Genomic DNA, 20,446 nt, shown 5'->3' on the forward strand with positions numbered 1-20,446 from the left:
GTAGAAGAGGAAGTATCCTACCTCCCTATGGCTTATGACAGAAGATTACAGATACTGTACAGTCTGTTTTCACTAGTTATGTGTAATATTCTCCTTATGCATAGGCCTGACAGGGTCCCAGGTAATAACAGTGTCATGTATACTTTGGTTAATTTGCTAACTTAATAAATTGTGCACTTAATATACTATTCTGCTAAAAAAAAAGAAAATGCGAATAGTCAGCATGCATGACACCATCGGGATTTTTATATTGTTGTCAGATCAGATTTCAGTCTGTAGCACTAATCAGTCATGTATTGATTACCTTGGTTATTACACTGGTTATAAGACTGTTCTCAATTCTAACAGTTGATTAGATTTTAGGAGATGCACATACACACAAAACGTTAATCTGGGTCTTTTTAAATACAGATGCTGTATTTCCTTCATGGCAGTGGATTACTTAATTAGTCCTTCACAGTACAATCTTAAAGTGAAACAAACTTCAGTATCTAACAGTTGCACATTAATGCAGTTGTTGATATGTCACAGAATCTTCCATATGTTCACTGATGGAAGCTTCCTGATCAACAGGCCAGCTCAGAAAGACGTTGAGTTGCAAAGTGTAGGTACTAGTGTTGTAGTACTTGAGACCGGTCTTAAGACCACTTTTTGTTGGTGTTGGTCTTGTCTCGGACTCGACCGCATTTGCACTCGGTCTCGGACATTGAGGACTCGGGAGTTTATTTCAAGACCAGTCAAGACCGTAACTTTGGGATCAATAAATAGCTTTTGCATTGTCTGATTTATTTAACATCGTAACTTTGACTGGAAGTAAAACACATTGCTTCAAATGTCACCCCTCCCTGTGATGCTTACGTTGATTTCAGATCTTAGTGTTCGTTTTTAATGGGAATGTGGATCTTTCAGATCAATTTGTGAAGTACCTATGATCTCGTTCCACATTTTATTGCGTGCCATGCAATGCAGGGAACTGGTCTTGGTCTTGATGCGGTCTCGCCCTCCCTCGGTCTTGGTCTCGACTGCTCTCAGCCCCTAAAAGTCTTGGTCTTGTCTCAGTCTCGATAAACTCTGGTCTTGGTCTTGACTACAACACTAGCAGGTACACAATAGATACGTAACAGAGATGCTGGGCATTAGACAAATGCTCTTCAATGTTCATCATAGAAGCCCCTATTATCTCTGTATTCACTGTCCTACAAAGGCAGAGAGAAATAACTTACAGAAGCAATAAATTAGAGGGCTGGCAAACTGCGTTACTAACAGAAGCTATATATCTTAATTTGTACATTTTAGGCTGATTATTTTACCCCTAAAAATCAATGCCATAGGACCTACATAACACCTGGAGGAAAAAAAGGAAAACAAAAAAGCAGAAGCTGCACTCTGCATTTGGAAAATGATCTTTGAGGGGAAAACGCTGTATATATCAACAGTGTATTCTTTCAGCTTTCTCTTCCTTTTAAACTACTTTAAGAAAATAAACTTTATTTTTATTATTTATAGATTATAGGAATTAAATGGATCTGTTTGCTGGGTGTCTGTACACCTATTAATATATTTATATTGAAATCAACATAATTTACTATTTTAAAACATTTAAAATATGTGGTTTAAAGGTAGTTTTCCTAAGAAAAGATGGAAGTTACTGAGACCTGCTGAGATAGTTACCTAAGCCTATCGCCACCTGTTAAATCTCTCTGTATTCGCAGTGTAACAAAGTTTTTACTGCCTGTGGCGACATTCCTGTGCTGGTGAACAGGTAACGGTGTTTTATGCCAACCAGCAATGATTGGTATGCCAGAGCTCAAGGGGGTGCGACCATGGACAAACAAACTGTCATGTTCTCACGCTTTGTCTTTGCAAGTACCCATAATAGCATTACTTACCTAATAACTGTTACTAATAAAAGTGGTGTTGTGTCTAGCAGACACACACTGACTCACTCACAGCCCTCTGATGTCTGATGCCTTGTCTTTGTAGTAAAATATTCTCACCTTCAAAACGCCAACAGTTGTCAGACTGCCAACAACTATAGCTTTTTAGCAGCTTATGGGCAAATATTAAATAGAACGTCCTATTTGAAAAGTACGTCCAAAACAAACACAGAGACAAAAGGAATGTATTGAAAACGCATAGCATACTCCTCTTCAGTGTAGATTTCAGTTCATTCTGATTCACACGCAGTCTGTCCTGGTGTCCTCCCATTAGAAAGTTTCCTTCTACTTCCTAACAGTTTAAAATGGGTTTGGTTTCTACACCCAGGAGTGGACAGTTTCAGTGAAATGTTTTGAACGATCTGGTCAGTGTTCCTTCTCTCTTAATTCACATCTGTGTGTTTACACTGAGATTATAACTGTCTACCTCTTGCTCTTAAAAATCTATCAGGGAGCTACAGTGTCATGGAGGAGATTTAAACACAGGAGTGCACTGTTGTAATGTCTACTGTTCAGAGTAATTAGGTCAGACACGGTGCTGATCAGGTAACGTGTGTGCTGTAGGAATGCAGATTAAAATGAACACAGCCTTGCATCAGTTTTTATGATGTAAGCAGTGTCAGTCCGCCTGTGACAGGCTGTGGGTTTAACGCTTTATCACCACTTGCTCATACGCTCCACCACCAACCCTGGGATGAAGGAAAAAAAAACAGTAGCAACCCAATTAATATTTGGTTCATATATTGAACAGTAGAGCTGACAATTCATATTATATTACTATTTAAATACTACAGTTTTAACACATAAAAATGATCATGCATATGGAAGCCCAGTATTATGTGAAATTATGTTTTTACCTATCACTAGGACCTGCAGTGGGTACAAGGCTGTGCCGCCAAATCTACCGTGCCCCATGGCAGGTGAGGACATTCTCTAGCCCTGACCTAACTTCCCTTTTTGTACTCTCACCACAGCAAAGAGCAGATACTCTGCGGCTTGACTCTGCCAGACATCTATATTGTATCTGTTCAGGTTAAACTACAGTGGCTGGCCCAACTGGCTTGATAGGCAACTTCATCTGAATGTCATAACCCATTCAGATGTCCAGCCACCATCACCCTTAACTAGTTCCACTAGTCTTACCAATAACCATTAATTGGCAACCTCTCTGGTATGAGAGATAAATTATGTCCCTAGACCTGTTTTACAAAGGAAAGAACATGGTATCAAAATTAATTTGTGTGCGAGAATAAGAGTTTGGTGATGTTTTAATTTAGATGGACTTGCATTGAAGCTCACACTGAGCACATGCTATGTGTTTTTTCAAAATTAGAAATTTCTACATAAAGAGTAGATAACAAGACAAGAGTCTACACCCATGCTAGCAGCTCTGAGGTTGTACTTTGGCTCAGAAGAGCATGTTAACATGCTCACAACCATGACCATGTTAAAGGTGGGGTATGCGATTCTGATCCAATACACGTATTTCTTTCACATTCAGTGAACATCTCCTCACAGTCTGCTAGCTGTCTGCTGTGTGTACGCTGAAAAAACAAATCCAGTTTTTTTCACAAAGACATGCTGTTGCTGTGATGTTAGCTGTAGTAGAGATCTGGGACCATCTCGTTCTCTCTCGAAGTTAGCAACAGTTTGCTATCCCAAAACTCAGCTAACGTTACTTGCTCTGTTGTTGTTCACTCTGTATCTTGGAATTTGTCATGGTATTGGATTTCTCCAGAATCGCATACCTTGCCTTTCACCATCTTAGCATTTCCATCCAAAAGTTGTTGACGTGTCAGTCTGAACCAAAGTGGTGGTCAGACCAACCATCCATTTTCCTAGACAGCAGTTATTGTGTACTCTTAATCCACATAAAGTAGGAATCAGCCAGTAGTGGTTGTCCCTTTTGACAAGAGACTTGCACAACCAACTCCACCCTCTCCATCTACTTTGAAGAACGAATCATTTGATATGACGTCAGTGAATATCCTACCTGGTGGGAAGGTGATGGCTTCCAAGGGCTGTGCTTCCCCCAGGACCAACAAACAAACGCAAGCCTTCCTCTGAAACAGACACAGTTGCGGTAACATTTGGACATCCTACTGTATAATTCTTGTCATGAGGAGCAGCCAGTTGCTAGGCAATCTAAAAATAATCATGTATTGACAGCAGCTTTCTTTTCCTAGCTTTGAGCTGGATGAGACCTTGGAAAGAAAAACAATGCCCTACTCCTCAGAGTACACAGACTGACTTGACTTGTGAGGTAACACACAATACTGTAAAGTGAGTTACTGTTATGCAAAGTAGTTGTATATTGAAGTTTAGATAAGTTGGTCAGAAAATGAGTTGGCAATAATTTTGATAATCAATTCCTGCTTCCTAAATGTGAACATTTCCAGGTTTTTTTCTTTTATATCATCGTAAATTGAAAACGTTGAACTATTGAGCCAAAACAAGGAATTTGATAATCTCACTGTGGGAAATTGGATGGGCATTTTTACTAATTTTGCATATTTTATAGACAATACTTTAATCAAGAAAATAATCAGCAAAAGCAATAATGAAAATGATCATAAGATGTAGCCTTTGTTCATTTTGTTTTGTATAAAACAGAGAAGCAGCTAATCCTCACATAACGAGCTGGAACCAGCAAATGTTTGTTTTGTAAAACAAATTTATCAAAATTGTCCTGTCAATAAAGTAATTCATTGATTTTTGCTGTAAAGTACGAGAATAAGGTTGCTTTTAGTAACTTTAACCTTTACTTTTCGTGACAAAACAAGATGGAGAAAATCTGCCTAGAACTTGCACAACAATGACACCTGAAAGAATAAAACCTGCAGATATGGCAATTCTAAAAAGACCTCTGTTCGTGTGGCCTACCTTCAGCACTGGAGTCTAGTAGGCTGGGTGTGAAGTCTTGACTCTGGAGAATCTTTTCCACAACATCATCAGCATCCACACGTGTGTCGTCCATTCTCTTTAGCTGAGACTCCATGGAGTCCTGCTTCACTGGGTGTCTGAGTGGAGGATATGGAGAGTCATTTTGTGTCTAACCACTAATGGCTAATGCTGTTTGTTTCTCATACTGAATCTACATTTCATTTAGTGCTAAGCAGGGATGTGGTCAACCAGAGAGCCAAGGGATTCAATCTAAGCAGCTCAAAATGATTCAGCTGCTTTTCAACCGGTTTTTAGTCGTAGCAGCGACACACTTGCCAGTGCTACTTACTGCAGAAGACAGTTGTACTACTGCAAATGTCTGTGGCTAAGAGGCCTTTCATTTTCTTATTCTTTTGTACCACTGCCTCTTGCTCCATACTGCTTGCTGAAAAGCTTTCTTTTTTACCAGACTTATCTTGCCACTAAGATTAGAAACTATGATCAGCTTGGCAGTTGGACATCATAATGTTTGTGCATATTATTTGAGCAGCCTTCTGACAAAAGCTAGGATGTTTAAAGAAACAGTTTAACATTTTGGGAAATATGTTTAGTCACTTTCTTGCCAAGAGTTGAGATGAGGAAATGAATACCTCTCATCTGTAGGTATATATGAAGGTACAGCCTGCAGCTGTTTAGCTTAGTGAAAGACTAGAACGGGGGTAACAGCTAGCCTGTTTTAAGCTGTTTCATTAGTTGTTCAACATGCCCCTGTTGACTTCCTTTCGGCACTTGCACTCTGGAATCCCTGCTGCCAAGATAATTGTCATTTCACAAGTAAAAACTATGTGAAATCGACCCTTCGAGGGTGACGAGTCAAGATAAATGGTCAGCGCTGCAGATTAACCACTGTGCATTGCAGTTTCTCATCATTTCCGCTATGATGCCAATAAGCTATGTATTTATTCCCAATATTGTAGGCTACAGATTGTTTATTTTCTAAGCTCAGAAGAGACATTTCTGAAATTGCAAGCCTACTTACCAAATGTCAATATAATAACAATAACAACAATATAACAATAATCTGTAGGAAGTACCGTTGCCTCATTTAAAGGCATCATTTAAATCCACTGCCCACTTTCCCTCTGCTCTCAAAGTGTTTTCCATGTCACGTACACTGTGGCGGTATATAAAGGGCTGAAAAGTGGAACAACTAATGAAACACAGCATTAATTTGAAGGTAACAAAATCTTCCAACATGTAATTTATTTAATCTTTACAAAGAAAAAAAGTGTAATAAAGATGACACCTTGTGGTTTTATGGGGGGATATGAGCTATCCTATTTCTTGGTGTGTAGTAACTTCCTGGAGTACTGTCACTGTGAGGTTGCCAGGCAGCCAGTGGTGACTCAAGCTGCAAGTTGTAGCTTAATAATTATATGTACAGATATGTGAGTGGGTTTGGTTTCCTCATCTAACTTGGCAAGAAAGCAAAAAAGCTAATTTCCCAAAAGTTGAATGATTCATTCAAAAACCTGAAAATCAATATGTAGATAAGTACAACATGCTACATTGTCTGATAATACAGATGTGAGAACAATATGACTGAATGCTGGTCTTCAAAGACGTTTGCCAAATATAAAGTGCACCTTAGGCTATAAAAGTACTTAAAAACCACAAGTCTTTATTTGAAAAGCGTGATTCATGGCTGGACATTTTTAGATACCACAAACAGAATAACACTTTTATAAATACTAAGAGACCCTACTGTGACCACATAATGAAACCACAGATACTCTTCCGCAGTTCTGCCTCATAGCATTTTACTGCATGACAGCTGCTTCCTGAAATGTCACACATGTCTCAGGTGTAATTAACTTCCGTAAAACAACTTACTGCTACTATATTTTGTACTCACGACCTACAATAAACATGTTTGACTTGCTGAATGCTTTCCCTTTGTGACGATGAAGCCCGTATGTACTTTCATAAATTTCTAAAGCTCCTTACTTGCCAAATAAATTAGGACTCACCTGTTGAGTCGTTCACAGGATGAGGCGCTCCGTACTGGTGTACCCGCTGGGTTGCTAGTGGTGGCGGTGGGAACTGGGTGTTCAGGTAGAGCAGGACGGGGTCTGGACTCTCTTTCCCGGTCCTCACAAGGCTCTGGGATGCTGCCGATACCCGTTGAGGCACTGCCCACTGAATGGTTTCTCCGGTGGCTGAACTCTGACATGCTAGAGGAGCGGGAGTGACCTGTGCTGTAGCCTGAGAAAGATGGGCAAAGATTTCAGTAAATTGTTATTTACTTTCGTTAATAGTGTGGGAGGTCAATTGCAACACAATGGCCATAACTATGGACAAAACTGAATTCAGTGTAGTTAAAGTGAATGGTGTGTTGTGACTAAACTTACAACAAAACAAACCTCAAATGTCTCAAACTGTAAAAATGCAGGAGGTATGTAAGAAATTAGCAATAAGGGATGTGCTTTTTCTGGATTAATCTGGAATCTGGAATTCGGAACTGCACAAAGTACATAAATGCACAGCTGAGATGATGGGTCTTCGGCTAGGCACAACCATATTTTGACACACTGTAAAGCTCATAGTTTGGGATATATATGCAGACAGGGGTTGTGCCTTCACATTTGCATATCATTAGACTAGACTATTAGCCTTGGAGGAGGACTACGCTCTCTGAGTGCCCTTCTTGTTTAGAGTTGTGTTACCTGCCATAGGGTTGGGCCATGTCTACAATGAAACATCGGGTGGGGCGCTGGATTGTGTGTGTGTGTGTGTGTGTGTGTCTTGTGTGTGTGTCTTGTGTAGCAGTCGTCTTATGTGCATGTGTTCATACGCAGCCCAACCCTAACATGCCACCTGGTGAAATAAGTCTAATAATCACACTCTTTTAGCTCTGTTTCAGTTCCTTTACTAACTCCTGAGGGAACTGGCTCTTTTAATTGCTCCTAGTTGTCTCCTATGTTCACCTGCTCACTTTGACTCTCTGATGTTTGTTTTGTAGCCTTTTCACAAAAAAAACAGCTGCTTGCTTCTGCTGAAAATGACACTATGAGAGCAGTGAGAGGAAACCAAAATAATTAAGGTACAGCCGGGCAGTTAAACAATGAGCTGAAAGGCTTCATAAAACTGAGAGGAGCTGCAAATTGAGGTAAACACATCCACATTGTCACATTGTTATTTTAGAAATATTGATTATAGCTGGTTGAAATAAAAAGTTTTAGAGTTACCTTAGGGGTGACATTTTCAGATTAAATGTATCATACCTTCCCTCTCTAAAAGTCAAGTAAAAAATTGATCTTTGACATGCAGCTCATTATATTTTGCTATCTCTGCTACACTGCCCCAATGGGCTACTGTGGTCCACTAATAAAAGGGTTGGCGGTTCGATCCCCAGCTCATTATGTCTACATGCTGGTGTGTGTGTATATAAATGGGCAAATAAGAGGTAAATTGTAAAGCACTTTCCATAAAAGTGCTATATGCATCATGTACCATTTTGCAATTTCACTAGGTTAATGCAACTGACTTAATGTTAAGTAACTGTATGCCCTGAGAGATCCTGCAAGAGTATTGTAGCATTCCAGTGATCACAACCACCTGCTACTGACATACATTCATAATATTACACACAGTAATAGCACCAGTGCTCTCATCTGCATTTAAATATTAATGACAGAGGATCAATTTGTTATATGCACATAAAAGTCCATTAAATGCTTTACCAATGGAAGAAAAGTGTAACAGAAAATAAAAATGTACTACCTAACATCTGAAGTAAAACATTAATTCATAAGTATTGATTTAATGTTAATATGAGGCATTATACAGTATTAGTTGTTTTGTTTTAAACAAAACATGTTTTGCTGTGATGTCGAGCAGATTTCCAACTTGCAGTGTGTTAAAAGATTTAACAGTTCAGTAGAGTTGCAATGACACCCACACACTCGCTGTTCATGTCTGCAGGAAACCATTTCAAGCAAGAGACATCTCAAAGCATCAGTTCACTACAGCCATGGAAGAGCAAACTTCCCACACAAGAGTACAAGGTTCAAATCAATCTATGAAGGGTTACACGTGGCAGGAAATACATTTTCAGATTCAAAATTAGAGGGCCATTAGAGCTATACTCAGAGCATCTCTGTACTTCCTCTGATCTTTTATTACAGTCATCTGATCTGCCTGTAATGGAAATTAGAGCCTCAGGTTTGAACTGCTCTGGTGGAGTGTCACTGGAAAATCATTTTATCACTTCCCTCCTCCTTAGTCAAAAGCTTTTTTCAGTTTGACCTTACACACATTTTCTCCAGTAAAAAAAAAAATTTAGGAGAGCAAAAGATTGGTGTTATGTAGTTTGATGCTGGTAACAACTACTTTTAATTCTGTCACGCACCAGCACATTATATTATCTGCAAAATGGTCTGTATGTTTGATCCATATCTGGTCAACAACAGTAAATCAGGAAAAAACATTCTTAAATGTGGGGTGCCCCTACCTGAGAGTTTGGACTGTTGGCTGGCGTAGCTGGATGTTCGGGAGTGGCCGCAGCCCCCAATCTCATCGGAAACAACAGGACACTTCCCTTCTCGACTCTCTGCTACATTAGAAAAAAAGACAAGAGTCTGCTCTATTGCAAAAAAACTGTTATCATTTAAGTAAAATATGTACAGCTTTTATTATGCCTTTCTTATTGTCAAAAAAAACTGGTGCCAAACAAGAACAATACCTGTTGAGGGCCACGCCATGTACTTACTTAATACCATGGCTCATTCTCAGCTCAACACACCAGAGTGGTATAGATAGTGTTTTTGTGGATGAAAGCAGAAATAGCTGTACAAAGTGACTGAGCGTGTCTGAAGTGATACATTTGTGGTTGTTTGTATTCTGTAACTCAGCAACAAACCTGACAACACAGTAAACATGCATTACACATTTCACCATACTGTTCTCTTTTTTACAGATTAGACATACATACCTAGAAATTTCTGTTTTCAGATACTATATGGCCCCAGTTTGCATGAGTGAGATCTGGTCTACTATTGGACAGACAAGTTTCGACTGAGACCACAAACCCAGTTTCTATCTTGTTATACGTAGACTAACTTGGTGATCTATATTCTTTATAACCTGTGTTATTTGAGTTTTGAGTTGCAGCAGACAACAGAGAAAACGGAGAAAAACCCACTGCCTCCCAAACACCATAGGTTCACCTTCGCTGGGTTAATAAATGAGTGACCACAGTTGGCAACTGCTTGGTTTGAAGCAAAAATAAACAGATTAAGAAAAATGTGGAATCACAGGGAAATCCTTATTCTTTTGACACTTAACCCCTAGTTGCTCCAGGGTCGTGCGACCTCTGACGTATATAGCAATTGTAAATCGCCCTGGATAAAAAGTTCAGCTAAAATTAATAAATGTAATGTAATGAAATCAGGGGATGATATCACTGATGTATATCAATGTATACTTATATCCTTAGAGTGTTTTACAGACAGGGATAATAGCAGCACTTTAAAAGTTTAGGGCACGAACAGCATCTGGGTAGGTGCTGATGCAGAACCTAGTTGCTCTGGTTCTGATACTTTTCAGTCTTTTAAAAGAAGAGAGATTAGATTAAAAAGGTGATTAGAAGATTAAGAGGAGTCCCTGTTTTCATAGTCTTAATGGTATAGATTTCAGCAAGGGAAGGTAGCTCCTGGCCTATGATTTTTGATGCAGTGTGTACTATTTTCTGCATACGTTTCCTATCCTGTATTGAGCTGTTTCATTCTGCACAGTTATTCCAAAGGTGAGGAAGCTCTCAACCCTAGCACAGTAAAATTGCATTATATCTTCTCAATAATATTACAATATTTTGCCCACGATAACAACAGTATGAGAGCTCAGGTGGTTCTGCAATGTAAAATAAATATTCTGTAATACAAATATATGTGTGACTCAAGAGGAAAATATAACCCCCCACAATTTTGACAGCTGAGATAGAAACGATATGTATAATTGTGTCTAAAGTTTGAGCCTTTTAAGAAACACGTGCGGCAACATGAGCGAGTGTGTCACCATTTTAATGTCAAGAAGCCAAACTGGCAAAAGGCTGACCTGCCAGAAAGCAGAACAGTTCACAGTTCAAATATCTGCGGGAAAGGAAGGAAAGGCCTCTGCCTCAGCAACATAAGAGAAAACATTTCAAAAGATATTAACCCTGAGATGCACTGAGGGCCATAAATTACCCAGATACTCCCCTCCTCAAAATATGGTGGTGGTGTAATGTAATTTCTGTTTTTGCTTTTCCCAAGTGAAAAGAAAGCCAGATCAGTAAAACTGACCAAAAAGTTGTATATATAGTTTATATATAGTAAATAGTTTATTTTTATGTAAATAAACCATCATGCAAAGATCACGCCCAGAAACAGCTAGTCTGAATGATATTTTTTCTTAGTCACATTAAGTGCAAAACGCAAAATCTATTGATTGCAATTCTAATAAAGTTATTTTTTACCAACTTATGTAACGTGTAGATTCCAGTGACCTAGGCATCTAAGGGTTAACAAAATATCTCAGTAGATTATTTTTCCCACTCCAACTTGTCTTGGACGATAAGCATGCATCAATATATAATAACAAAACTCCATCTATATAATAATACACCATAATAACCAAACCTCCCACTGATACTGCTCACACACATGACGCATACCTGTACATACATGGCAAACATGCACAGCCAAGACATGATGCTGCTGATGGGAAAGAGCATCGTCTCCAGACGACAAAAACACAAGTGGTGTGCACATGCAATACACAACCCCCCTAGACATACTTGCACGGAGTCCTATTTTTAACCATCAAGAGCCTACAGGGTCAGAGCAGATTGTAGCAAATGTAAAAGAGAACTACTTTAAATTATACATGAAAGAGCTGCACTACACAAGCATTCAACACTGCAATGTGTTCACATTAGGACACATAACGGGAGAGTGAGCTGGATGAAACGTCAGTTAAATGTAGCAGAAAGGGGCAGCTGGAAGACGAATATTTCATGGTGCTGGATAGGAGATAAATAGTTATATATTATATATAAGTGTGAGTGCATCATGCTGTAGAAAGATGGGTGCACACACACAAACAAGATGAATTCTGCAGTTTAATTAATGAACTTGAGGTTAATTTCCATAAAGTTGAAATGACTGCTTCTATTTTTCAATATGACAGTGCAGCATGGTAAAATTCATGCTTGTCTTGATGTGTTGGAGGTTGGACTTAAACAACCAGCCCAATGTGCTCAAAACGTGCAAGAAAATTGGTCTGCACTTTACTGTAGATGTAAATTGCTAAACTTGGTGGCAAATAAGGCGTTCCCTCTTGTAACTGTTTCACAAAAAAAGCCTTTGTCATTTACATGTGTCAGACTTTTAAGGCTATGGTCGGTTTGTGTTAGCAGCAAGGCCTAGGTGTGGTTTCAAAGTTGGTAGGCAGGTAAATGAGACGTTATGCTTACATTTGGTGATTACTTTACTACTGTAAATATAACACAGCACTCTAGCATCAAAAGGTACCACTTGCAATAAATGATGCCGTCCCCTAATCTGAAACTGGACAGTAAACTTTTTTTACTTACTCACTCTAATATACTCTAAATCTTTCGTTTTGTTTCATTGTTGGTTAGATCTGTTGGCTACTTAGCTACAACAGCAAGTGCTGAGGTGATGTTAAGCAAGTCTACTCAAGTGCAGCGAGCTGTGATATAATTTAAATGTAATGTTGCAAAAGATAATGTTGAATAAATGTAAGAAGATGAACATAAAAGTGGAACAAAACTCCAAAACTAACAGTGGCTCCGTACACAATGGGATGGCTAAAGTGTGCTCTATCGGGTGCCTGTAAATGTTTAGAAAAGCCAATGGGATTACTAAGCAGAGCAGAGGAGTGTAATGTGGTGTGATTGGTCTCACCAGAACAGCCTTTTTGTGAATCCCCTCCCCTCCTCTCCTCCAGCAGGCTTTCTCCATCACCCTGGATCCCGATCACTGTGGCTGTGGAGGGAGGCCTGATGACAGAACAAATGCAAAGCAAGGTGAAGACAGGGAGAAATGGGGGAAGAGAGGATTAAAAAATAAAAGATTAATCAAGGGAAAGACCATAAAGTTAAGTTATAAACTATTACATACATTGAGATTAGCATTTAGCCAAGAGTAAAAGTGGATCTACTGTAGATACTTTGTTTTTAAATACATGCTGAAATAAAAGAAGATGCAGCTTTTGGCATAAACATAAAGTCTACAGAATATTTTTTAGGTCAAATTTTGCCCTCGGGTAAAGCAAAATTTCTCTCTCCGTAGAGACAAATACTTAAACTGAAAAGTATATTTCTAATAGAAGAAGTAGTACAACAACTTATAGTATTATACTTGGAAGATGAAATGTGTGTGAAGATTCTCTCAGTCATTGATACTTAAACTCAAGTAGAATTCAAGTAGCTTCAATAAAGTCCCGTTGCCCTTTATTAAACCCTTGGATGCAGGATGAAATGAATCAGTGCTTTTGACATGTGAAAATCTGATTATTTAGTCTTGCGTAATTCTGTATCGTTTGGTTCCCAAGAAACTTTCCCAGCACAACACTGACAGACATCAGTACCACACCTACAGCAGCATTCTGGGAACAGCTCCCAAACAAATTCAGTCAGCAGGAGATTTGATGTCATAACTTTATCTTTATCTGATAGAGGTAGATGCAAACAGGAAATGTGGGGAGAGAGAGAGAGAGGTGTATGACATGCAACAAAAGGTCCCCCGGCCAGGAATCAAATGTGCACCTTATGTGGTTTGCTCCTTAACCATTAAGCTCCATGGGTGCTCCATACAGCACAAGAATAAGAACAGTTTAATTCTCATGCTCTTTTAGTCCAAAAACATATGCAATTAAATAGTTTTCCAATCCACTTCAAAACATATAGTTAAGAATCTCAAATGACTGAACTGTAAGTCAGCTGACACCATCCCTGACTGATTAAACAGTATGAACAAAACAAAACAGATTTGGCACCATATTAAAGTATGGTGTTATATTAAATTGTTAATATATTAATTTAACTTACGTTTTAAAACAGGGATCCCCTGACATGAGCTGTGTACTGATGATGACCTACGAAAAGAAAAAGAGACCTGTTGGTTGTTTCAGGTTTGACATTCTTGGTTTAAAGAAAGAAAAAGAAAGGAAAGGTGTTTTGGTTCAAGCACAATTGTACTTTAAAATAATCAAATATGTGTCACTGGAGAACTGTAGATTAACCAACTGATCTTAAAAAGCCATGTGGAATCAGCACTCCCTGATTAACTCAAATTGTTAAGTGACATCTTCATTAGTTTTGTCTGCTTTGTTCATTAGTTTTGCCTTAAATAAGGGACTGCTATAATTCATCATGAAATAAAGCAGAAAATGGCTGTAGTAAAGCCTGGTGGTATGTTTGGCTACAATCTAATTGCTACCAGCGAACCTAGCCATTTATGCAAAAAAATTAAAAATAAAATAAATCATTGTATTCAGAACACTAAGTTTAAAGCTGTGAAATCAGACAGCTGTGGATATTTTACCGTAGCTTCAATGTTACCTTGAGAATGGAGTTATCCTGGCGAGTATTTTTGGTATCGTAGCCTTCCAGCAGACATCTGCGGGTTGTATTCCCTGAGCCGGCAAACTCTGCTAAATTCAGATCTGCAAAACCAAGCTGAAGGAGAAAGAATGACACTGGGTGAACTTTGGTTTCTCTCAGGAGACGTTTGGCCCAGTCAGCACTGTGACAATCTCTGGTTGTAAAATGACAGAGGTCAGGAAATTAGAAAAACTTGACAGTATTAACTCAACTTACAACTTCAAAGACAAGCTGTTAATCTTCTGAAATTTTAATATTTAAGGGGGGAAAAGCTATCATCAATTGTATAAGGTCCACAAGAAGAAGTTAAGTAAGCTGAGTAAATAACTTCTTTCAAACAGTGAAAGCGAGAACACATGACATAATGAGCCAGCCTGCAGGCAGTTAAGGCCATCTGTTTGCTTCAGGCTCACAGCACAATCTACATAAATATGGCTGATTGCTGTACATCTAGGTGACCTGGAGGTTGGGTAGGGGATGGGGGTTGGATAATATAAGTACATGAGGAATTACCTTTGCATATGTCTTCCCACCCTTCAGCTCCTAGAGAAGAGAAGCATTAACATTTAAATTAAAACGTTACTCAAAAAAATTTCAAATCCACAAGTCATGCTTCATTTAAATATGAATGAGTTAATGAGAAAATATTTTTTAAAAGTTGCTGAATTTAAGACTATTCATTTACTAATTAATGTAACACTATAGACAACACTATAATTTGTTGGGTCCAAACTGTAGCAAAAGGCAACAACAAAGATTTTTCTGGGCCTTGGCATGCTTAGTGTCCTAAAACAAAGAGGGCAGGGCACACCAGAAATAGCCTGCAGATACAATGTGCATACACAAGATGCATTTGCACCAGAAAGGTTTATTCATATTCTGCTTTTATCCCTTTTTACCCTTGAAAACTATGTAACATGACATGGTGAAACAACTAGAGCACAGAGCGCACTTGTATTAAAGGTTAAAGGATAGCAAAAGGATGAGGGGCAAAGGAGTTCACAGTGATGAGGCTGTTTTCTTCAGAATGCTGTGCTTGCTGGCTGATGTTTTAGAGTTCACATTTCACTCTCAAGTTTCAATTTGCCACATAAAAGTCCATGCAACCAATACCAGAATTTCACCCAGGTACAGCCATTCTGTTAGCAAGGATGAGATATTCCTGTTTACAGGAGCCTTGTTTTTTACACTGAAAAGAACAATAGCCTCTATTTTTGCATAAAACCCACACCTAAACCTTATATGTTCACATGCAAAGCATCAGCTTATAGATCAACAACACTATATACGAATATTTATAATGTCTGAAATCTGTAGCTCGGCAGCCACATAGTGTACCTTTCTGACAGACACACGACACACACATGGGTCCAGTACACCTGTCCCTGCATTGGCACTCATCTTGCAGGGGAAAGAGAACCGTTTCCTCCATCGAACACAGTTGGCCTGCACTGGCTCTCTGTAAGGGGAAACCACAAAGACTATCTTTAAACATTGTATAGGTTTACATATCATAGATTTTTTGTGGACAGGCTGCATGTTAGCTTCATTACATTACATTTATTCATTTAGCTGACGCTTTTATCCAAAGCGATTTACAACTGCTATACATGCCAGAGGTCGCTTATGTAGCTCAAATGTCTCTCTGCTCAACTGAAAAGCTGGTTCATTTCCTTTTGCGGTTTGGATAACTCACATTATAAACCGTGATGAACTGTCTGGCTCCGTGCCAGAATCATAATGCATCATACACTATACCTGGGAAATAATGTTTATTACAATAAAAAAAAAAAAAAACACTCAGATATCAAACCTCAAAAGCTGGAATCAAATATACAGTTTAGTATTTCATACATTGTCACATTATTAACAAACAAAAAAACGGTGTTCGGTAAGGTGACTTTAAACTAAGATGTATTTAAGCACCACTGATTTCCCGCCTTGTCACTTGTGTTTTTGCAGCCCTGATCACATCCCTGAACTGTGGAAGCACAACTTCATTTCATTAATTTTTATATCACTATTACGTAACAATGAAAACCACTTAGGTCAAATGACTAATGGAGTAACGATGCTCACATCTCTACCCTGCTCAAGGCCACTGCTTCAAGTTGCCAATACAAGCTTATGTTCTTAGCCTCAGATTTTTTCTGGCCACTTAATAAACACACTGATTAATTACAGTCCTGTTTTCCACCAAAGATTACGGCAGCAAGCGTAGCCCATTTTGGCACGAGAGTAACAGAGAAACACATGGACACACATTCTCGGCTAACAACTACAGGTTAAAATGAGAGTGAGGTGTAGCCTACTCTCAGTGGAAGGATGAGATGAATTGAAAGAGAAAAGAGCGTGTATGCGTGGGCAGCATTAAGATACCCCAGATGGCCTCCCTTTCACTGCCATCCTCTCCTCTCCCACTCACCTAACCAACTCCCTTCTGTTAAGACAGCCCTCACGCAATTCATTTCAATCGACTCTGCCGGATTTACATGCAAGCTGAGACGATGGTATTCATCTCTAATACAGCACAAATTACAATGATGCAACAAGTAAAAAATCGGACAAGAGTTTGCATCTGTAATAGTGACAAAAAGAGGCAAAGACTGAGGGATACAGATAGAGATGTAGTGCGAGGTGTGTTGATGACACAAGACTTAAACCTATTAACAGTGTGTGCAGATCCCTGGTAAGACGGTTAAGAGTGAAAATACAGGCCTGTGTTGTGCACTGCATCCCTGCCTCACTATAAATGAAAAGCAGCAGATGCGTGACCAATGTTTCACAAATGCTGACTTCATCCTGGGATCATTACAGAGGGAACTCCCAGCCAGCTGGACACTGCATGCCCTATAACTCACAGCACTTCTCAGAGCAGCAAAATACTATTAGTGAGCTTGAGTAAGTTTGGTTTAAAGCACAAGTGGAGGTCGTCTCTCTCATCTTTATACATGGGTCAGATATCTTATTAAACTACAGCTGCTCGCCTTTTAAAAGGCAGCTGCGGTCAGAGTTCGGGCATAAACTCTCTCACAAACACATTGTTACACAGAAAAAACAAATCATTTTTGATACAAATACAAATTTGGTGCAGTGTCTTCAAATGTCTCGCAGCAAAGAAAAAATCCAGTCTGAATTTGTTCATAAAATGTTATACTTATACATATACATACAAAAAAGCAAAATCATATAACAAGAAAAACTTGTTTTGAACAGAAACAATGGCGCAGTGATGACAAACCACACCAAAGGAAAAGAAAGGCTCATAAAACAACAGTCCTCACTTCCCTTACACTCACAGTTGGGATGGCTTAAAAGAGTATCAGAGGAAAACTAGTGTGTGCGTCTAAAAAAAAATCAAATTGCTGCAGTAAAATGTGATTTAATGACACAAACTCGTCACTACAAATTAGCAAAGCTAAAACATTTCAGAGCCAGAACAGGATGTTTTGATTATAACCATATAACTTTCCTTGACTGGATTATAGTGAAGAACGTTTTCCAGTGTTTCACTCTCATTTAGCTGCAGTGACTGCTCACATGTGAAACAACTGTAGCTGTATTAAAATGGCCTTAATGCCATGACACATCCTGATTCACAAAGTCCAAGATACTGTGCCTTCCTATTTAGCTGGTTTATAATAGCTACGTACTGTAAAGAAAGGGTTTGTTATATAATCAGGGTGAAGCCATCTAATCTCTACAGCCTTACTCCAAAACAAATGCTCTTCCCGTAGTCCAATGATAGAAGGCAGTTTGTGAGGGAAAATCCAAACCCGGTTACAGAGGAGAGGACTGGTTTTGCTTGTCTCAACTGGACAGATATAATAGCATTATCATGACACTGCTGTGGACCACAGGGTGACTCTGGATAATAGGTACAGAGTAATTTCCTTTCATGGCCAATTATTTGGTGTATCATCCTTTTCATTTTAACAACCATTTCACTGTAAATATGAACCATATTTTGTGAAGTACCACATACTTGTCACCTGACAAATATTATCACTTTGTCCATTCAGCTTGACAGAACAATATTACCAACTAGAGCTGAAGATATCAATTTGTCTATTGGCAGAAATTGATGAAACAATCAGCAATAATTACAAAAATGCACTGGTTCCATCTTCTGCTCAGATTCCAAATGTGAATATTTACTGGTTTTCTTCTATGATTATAAATATCTTTGGGTTTGGGACCATAGCTGCTAACAATTAGATGATTAATTGATTTGAGAAAACAAAACGGCAACTATTTTGATAACCGAGTAACTTATGAGTGATTTTTCAAGCCAAGCATTACCTTGCAGGGATTAGGCTGCTTTCTTTGGCCTTTAGACTGTTGGATGGGCAAAACAAGCAATATGACGAAAAATATTTGATTTGAGGATTTAAATTCTGTTCATTTAAATGCTTTTCACTTCGTAGTCTTAAAAAGTCATAAAAGACACTTTAACACTGTAACTTGCGCATGAAATCCCCAAAGAGGTTTTGGAGAAGATGACTTGTCTTTTCTTGTCTGAACTTGACAACATTATCATGACACTGAGGTGGACCACAGGTTTCCTGTCAAGCTACTGGGCTTCCACTATCTCAGTTTCCTTTTAAAAAAAAAACATATAGTGAAGGCAACAAATGTACAGTTTCAGATGACCTAGTAGGATAGAAACATGGTGGAATACTCTTCCCATTTATTAACACATGGAAATATTTTAAACTCTGAGACAGAAATGATTTCGGACAGCATTATCCTACTAAATGTGACTGTCAAGGGTTTACAACTATGCAATGTGCTTGCATTTGCCTGATCACTATTAATAACAGGTTGACTAAGCAATCAGACACCTTTCACCTACTTCAATGATAACTTTAAGACCAAACAGGAACAAAACACAACCCATGACATTAGTAGCTTTGTTAATTAAGCAGCAATAGATAGGAGAGTCGTTTTCAGCTTTATGGCAGTTATGTGACAAGTCAGCTGGTTACACATAGCACAGTAATCAATTCCCCAGCCAGCGAGGATGTTAGCCTGCGAAATGCACCCAGCCTTAAACAAGAAGAACATGCAAACTAATGAATGGATACGTTTCGTTTATAATTTGTATTAATTAGTTAAAATAGCTTTGACTAGCAGGTAACGTTACACGTGAACAACCAAAACACCGTTACAGCGGCAAACAACTGACAAACGTTAAGCTAGTTTCTAACGTTGGTCGTGTAGCCTGCTTAGCTCATTTAGTAACGTAGCTAACATCGTAGACGAAAGCTCCTCAGCTAGTTTAAGCTGCGAGCTAAAGAAAAGCAAGTCCTGTGAGTTTTTGTAATGGTTGTACTAAGACAATGCTCACCGAGAAGACTCTTCGGAGAACCCGCCGTCCAGTAGTCTTACTTTACAAAAGAGGACACCGTTCACAAAGGGGACTGACGAGAGCTCGTCCAGCTCAAAATCCACCTTGAACTTGAATTTCTTCTTTTTCATCATCATTAAATCCATACACAGATTCAGTACACTTGAGAAGATGCTCTAGTCTCGCTCGCCGGTGACATTACAGCCCCATTGTGTTGTAGTTACAGATTCAGTGTTGTGATGTGGGAGGATGGTGAAGCTGCTGGTGACAACATTCAGTCAAACTCACTCAAGCGATGGAGGAGAGCTACTTCCTGTTGTGGATTTTCAAAATAGAAGCATATGCTTTGATCACTATTAATCGGCCTTTTTGAAAATAAGGTTTGAAGCAGTGCAGGTTTATTCTTATCTTGAAACTCCAGTTAAAAGCCTGGTCCCAGTTACACGGGTGTCCCATTTACCAGCCTGGTATTGCTACATGTTTTGACAAATAAAAGTAAAGTTAGGTCTCAATCAGACGCATGGTCTAGTTTTTAGAGAAGTTCTTTGGATGTAGTATAAAACCTCTTAAAGCTGACTGAGTAACCCATTTGAGCTTGTTCTGAGCTGC

General features: G+C 38.8%; 1 protein-coding gene across 2 annotated transcripts; it reads right to left on the bottom strand.

Annotated features, from left to right (window-relative positions):
• Window positions 1-973: 973 nt before the first annotated feature.
• On the bottom strand, window positions 974-20,109 carry fam102bb (family with sequence similarity 102 member Bb). Of its 2 annotated transcripts, none has more exons than XM_038715207.1 (11): window positions 19,838-20,109; window positions 15,826-15,946; window positions 15,001-15,030; window positions 14,446-14,562; window positions 13,933-13,979; window positions 12,788-12,882; window positions 9,334-9,432; window positions 6,851-7,085; window positions 4,821-4,957; window positions 3,931-4,000; window positions 974-2,626 (listed from the first exon to the last, which is right to left on the bottom strand). In XM_038715207.1, the coding sequence occupies exons 1-11, from the start codon at window positions 19,981-19,983 to the stop codon at window positions 2,584-2,586; spliced, it is 1,140 nt and encodes a 379-aa protein (XP_038571135.1). In that variant the 5' UTR covers window positions 19,984-20,109; the 3' UTR covers window positions 974-2,583. The 2 variants fall into 2 exon arrangements, with proteins under 2 accessions (XP_038571135.1, XP_038571134.1); XM_038715206.1 differs by having other exon boundaries at window positions 9,334-9,435.
• Window positions 20,110-20,446: the final 337 nt, after the last annotated feature.

Source organism: Micropterus salmoides, unplaced genomic scaffold, assembly GCF_014851395.1.
Source record: "Micropterus salmoides isolate LMB-PRFRI ecotype aquatic unplaced genomic scaffold, ASM1485139v1 Ms_hic_scaffold_13, whole genome shotgun sequence".
NCBI lineage: Eukaryota > Metazoa > Chordata > Actinopteri > Centrarchiformes > Centrarchidae > Micropterus > Micropterus salmoides.

Excerpts from the sequence above, each read along its gene's own strand:
- fam102bb (XM_038715206.1), bottom strand. The coding sequence starts at position 19,983 with ATGGATTTAATGATGATGAAAAAGAAGAAATTCAAGTTCAAGGTGGAT. Across the intron at positions 15,031-15,825 it reads GTCGTGTGTCTGTCAGAAAG|GAGCTGAAGGGTGGGAAGAC; the intron begins GTACACTATGTG and ends TCTCTTCTCTAG. Across the intron at positions 14,563-15,000 it reads GTGGGAAGACATATGCAAAG|CTTGGTTTTGCAGATCTGAA; the intron begins GTAATTCCTCAT and ends TTTCTCCTTCAG.